Source organism: Acanthisitta chloris, unplaced genomic scaffold, assembly GCF_000695815.1.
Source record: "Acanthisitta chloris isolate BGI_N310 unplaced genomic scaffold, ASM69581v1 scaffold9682, whole genome shotgun sequence".
NCBI lineage: Eukaryota > Metazoa > Chordata > Aves > Passeriformes > Acanthisittidae > Acanthisitta > Acanthisitta chloris.
The window spans coordinates 8239-12403 of record NW_008661000.1 but is presented as its reverse complement, the minus strand read 5'-3'; the positions used below and the strand labels follow the sequence as shown (position 1 = coordinate 12403).

Genomic DNA, 4165 nt, shown 5'->3' with positions numbered 1-4165 from the left:
CGAGGAGGAGGAGGCCGTGGTGGGGTGGCAGGAGAAGCTCTTCAGCCAGGTGTGTGCGGGAAAGGGCTGCTGGGGTTTCGACCAGGCCAGTTCGTATGGTTTGAAACTTGGGTTTCCTTGGTAACCTCTGCCTCTGCGCAGAGTTCGCTGCGTTCGCTCAGTGTTGACCATTCCCCCCCTACACAGGCAGGGCCCCCTGAGCCCCTGCTCAGGAATGTGTCCAGCCGGCTCTGTAATCTCCCCAGTGAGGGAGAATCTACAGCCTCTCTGGGCAGCCTGGTCAGTGCTTGGTCACCTCACAGGAAAGAAGTTCTTCCTCGTGTTCAGGTGGAGCTTCCTGTGCATCGGTTTCTCTTGTTCCATTGCTGTGCTCCACGGAGCAGAGCCTGATCCACCCTCTGACTCCTGCAGGCACTGACAGACGCTGATGTGGTTCCTTCTCAGTGTCTTTTCTGGAGGCTGAACAGCCCCAGCTGCCTCAGCCTGTCCTGGTGAGAGAGATGCTCCAGTCCTCACAGCCTCCCCTGGTCCTGCTCCAAGAGCTCCATGTCCCTCCTGTCCTGTGATGTGCTCCACGGAGCAGAGCCTGATCCACCCTCTGACTCCTGCAGGCACTGACAGACGCTGATGTGGTTCCTTCTCAGTGTCTTTTCTGGAGGCTGAACAGCCCCAGCTGCCTCAGCCTGTCCTGGTGAGAGAGATGCTCCAGTCCTCACAGCCTCCCCTGGTCCTGCTCCAAGAGCTCCATGTCCCTCCTGTCCTGTGATCCCAGACCTCAGCACAGCACTCTGGACCTCCTCCAGGAGCTCTCCTGTACTGAGGAGCCCAGAACTGGACAGGCTTGGAGGAGTCCCTCAACACTCCCCTTTTCACAGCTCCCTGTTCCAGGGTGAACTGCTATGCCTGAGCCCTTCCAGGTGGGCATGGGTGGGTGCTGCTGGCTGCTGCCTGCCTGAGCAGAGTGGGAGCCACTCTGGAACTCAGCTTATTTGTGGAGATTCCCAAAGGGTCTTGTCTCTGTGATGGCTTTGGAAGCCTCAGCTGCAAAGTGTTTGTGGTTCTGGCAATGCTGGTGAAAGGCAGCTGTGTGTCTTACCTGTGGTGCTGTCAGTTTGAGGTGGATCTATACCTGAATGAGTCAACCTGCCAGACTCCTCTGGACCGGCAGTACCATGAGGAGATCAGGAAACTGGAGAGGGCTGGAGGTCGGAAGAACTGTCGCATCTTCACCTACACCGACCACGACCGATTCACCAGCCTAGAGGAGGTACCAACTCTTAGTTACTCAGTGTCCCTCAAAACTTCCAGGCCTACTGCAGAGGAAACATTTGCTGGTTCTTGGCCCTGCAGAAGCCAGGCAGATACCCTGTGTGCAGGAGAACGCACTGCTGGAAAGCAGCTTCACCTGGTGCCCCAGACCTGGGTGGGATGTCCCTGTTTCAGGATGATGATCAGGACAGCTTGGAGGGACTTCATCATCATCATAGAATTTTAGGGATTGGAATGGACCTTACAGATCATCTAGTCACAACCCCCTGCCCTGGGCAGGGACACCTCCCCACCAGACCAGTATGCGCAAGGCATCCAGCTGGGCTTTGAACACTGCCAGGGGTTGGGGAAGCCACCACTTCCCTGGACGACCTGTTCCAGTGTCTCACCACTTGGCTTTGTAGCTCACTGGGTGGAGTGAGCTGTAATTTGCCACCAGAACAGTGAAGGAAGTTGATAGTCATTGAGCAGTTTGTCCTTGCATATGGGTGCATACATACCTGTTCTCTACTTTGAGAGGAGATCTGTGTTTGGGAAAAATGTCCTAGTACAGTTAAGCTAGTTTCTGTCTGTTCTCTCTTCCAGCTCTGCCAGAAGGTCACTGACTCAGATCATGAGGTGCCGTCATATCTGGCTGAGAGGATGTCCAATGTGAGGAGGAGAAGACAGGACCGTAGGCCAGTGTGAGTGCCCACTGGGGCTCAGAGCTTGCTTGTGTAGGTGTCCTGGTGCTGGTGCCCCAGCTGTGGTGCAGCCAGGCCCATGGAAGCTGGTGGCTTGAGCTGTGTCACCCATGGGATCTGGCAGTGTGACTCCTCGTCATGGGGGGTTTGGTGCTGCCTGTGCCAAGCTGCTGAGGTGAGCTGTGACTGGTGCTGTTCTGTTGTTGACAGAGAAACAAGTTCCCTGAAGTCAAAAATCATCACCTGGGAACCCTCAGAAGAATTTAAAAAGAACCATCATGTGATTAACACACCTGTGCAGACCATGTACATCATGGGGGACTTGGGACCTTATGGGAAGTAAGTAAAATCCGGAAGTCTTGATTTCCCTAAAGGAAACCCATCTTCCCTCCTTACCCAAATCTCCTGTCTGTTTCATTAGTAAAGGGGAAAGAATTCCAAGAGTTCAGTAACTTGGGCTGCATTTTATGCCTCTTTCCTCAGTTGGCAGGTAGCTGTATGTATCCCTCCAAAAGGCTTCTAAACCAATGTAGGAAAGTATGGATGTGTTTATTCCCTTCTGTACCTCCATGTGCCTTTTCCAGCTCTGCTGTTCCAGAGCATGAGAGTGTCCACTTTCTCTGTTTAGACTGTGCTTTCTTGATGTCTTCTTTTAGGCTTGGTCAGAGGGAGTATGAACATGTTCTTTGCACAATCAAGGTGGATGGCAATGGGGTGATCACAGTGAAGCCTGACTTCACTGGCACCAAAGGACCCTACCGGTGAGTGGGACAGGGCTGGTACCTCTCCTGGGACTGGGACTGGGGGCTGAAATGACAGTTTCCTGGTCACCCTTCAGGCAGGGGATCAGCACTTAAATTGAAAGATTTTTATTACTTTTATTCCAGAGATTTCTAAGAAGAGATTACTGTGTGCTTGTGCTTGGTGTCGCTGCATGTGTGGTGTGTGGGGCTTTGGTGCCAGTCCCTAGGGATGCAGGTTAGCATAGAATCATGGAATGATTTGGGTTGGAAGGGACCAGAAGGATCATCCAGTTCCAACCAGGTCCAGGGACACCTTCCACTGGCCCAGGTTGCTCCAAGCCCCATCCAACCTGGCCTGGGAGACTCCCAGTGATGGAGCAGCCACAGCTTCTCTGGGCAACCTGTGCCAGTGCTTCATCACCCTCATAGGGGAGAATTCCTTCCCAGTATCCCATCTAGCCCTGTCCTCTGGCAGTCGGAAGCCATTCCCCGTTGTCCTGACACTCCAGGCCCTTGTAAAATGATGTTATGCATATGCCAGACAAAAGTGAGTCTTCCTTTTTTTGAGGGAATGATTCTGGCATGCACTTGGGAGTGAGGAGAGGGCTGTGACTGCCCTAGGGAGTTAGGAGAGTGCCATGAGTGCCCTTGGGAATGAGGAGAGTGCTGTGAGTACCCTTGGGAATGAAAAGAGGACTGTGAGTGCCCTTGTCTCACTGAACAAGCCTGGCAGAGGGGACACTGCTGGGTCAGGGGACACTGCTAGGTCCAGAGAGCACTGTCAATGCCTGTGCCTATTGTCTACATAATGGGAGAGTTTCTTCCACATGTTTTGGGGCTCTGCAGGATCAAACTGGATGGAGAGAAGCGAGAGGTGTGGGAATACACCATTGAGAATGCCTCTGCCCAGGTGCAGCCAGAGGAGGAGGAGCGCGAGCAGCGCATGTTCAGAGATGTAAGGACCAGCCACTGAGTGTATTCACTAGTTCTGACTGAGAGAGCCAGCTCAGACCCTCGTGCAGATGTAACTGCTAGTGTTATGCACACCTCAAGTTTGCAAAATGTTTCTGACAGTGAGCCTCATCATGCTCAGGAATTTGAGAACTCCAGCAAATTCTCCTTGACTGCTTCATTCCTTGCTCCTGACAGAGGCCTTGGGCAGTACTAGCTGTCCTGGCCTCTGCCTGCAGTGGAGTGAGAACTGCTGCAAGAAACTACCCAAATTCATGCCCTTCTAGTGTCACTTGCCAGTGTTTTTCCTTCCCTTTGGAGCACTGGGCAAACTCTTCCCTTGATCTTCCTCTTGCTGCCTGTATATTTATTGAATGATTTCTTGTTACTCCTAATATCTCAGGATATTGGGATATCATTTCAGGTCTGCATCTTTCTGAATTGCCTTTTTGGCTATGACAATTTAGAAAAGTACCTAGTGGTTCAGTTTTTCATTTGTACATATCCTTACTGGTTTTG

General features: G+C 52.3%; 1 protein-coding gene across 1 annotated transcript in view; it reads left to right on the top strand.

The window, feature by feature from the left end:
• Positions 1-4: 4 nt before the first annotated feature.
• The window catches only part of MKS1 (Meckel syndrome, type 1), a gene marked incomplete at both ends in the record, with an annotated part of 11891 nt that continues 7730 nt past the window's right edge, over positions 5-4165 (top strand). Inside the window, 6 exons of the mRNA XM_009070054.1 lie at positions 5-49; positions 1112-1267; positions 1855-1952; positions 2163-2291; positions 2609-2713; positions 3542-3650. Coding sequence (XP_009068302.1) covers positions 5-49; positions 1112-1267; positions 1855-1952; positions 2163-2291; positions 2609-2713; positions 3542-3650 — 642 coding nt within the window. The remainder of the gene's footprint in view (positions 50-1111; positions 1268-1854; positions 1953-2162; positions 2292-2608; positions 2714-3541; positions 3651-4165) is intronic.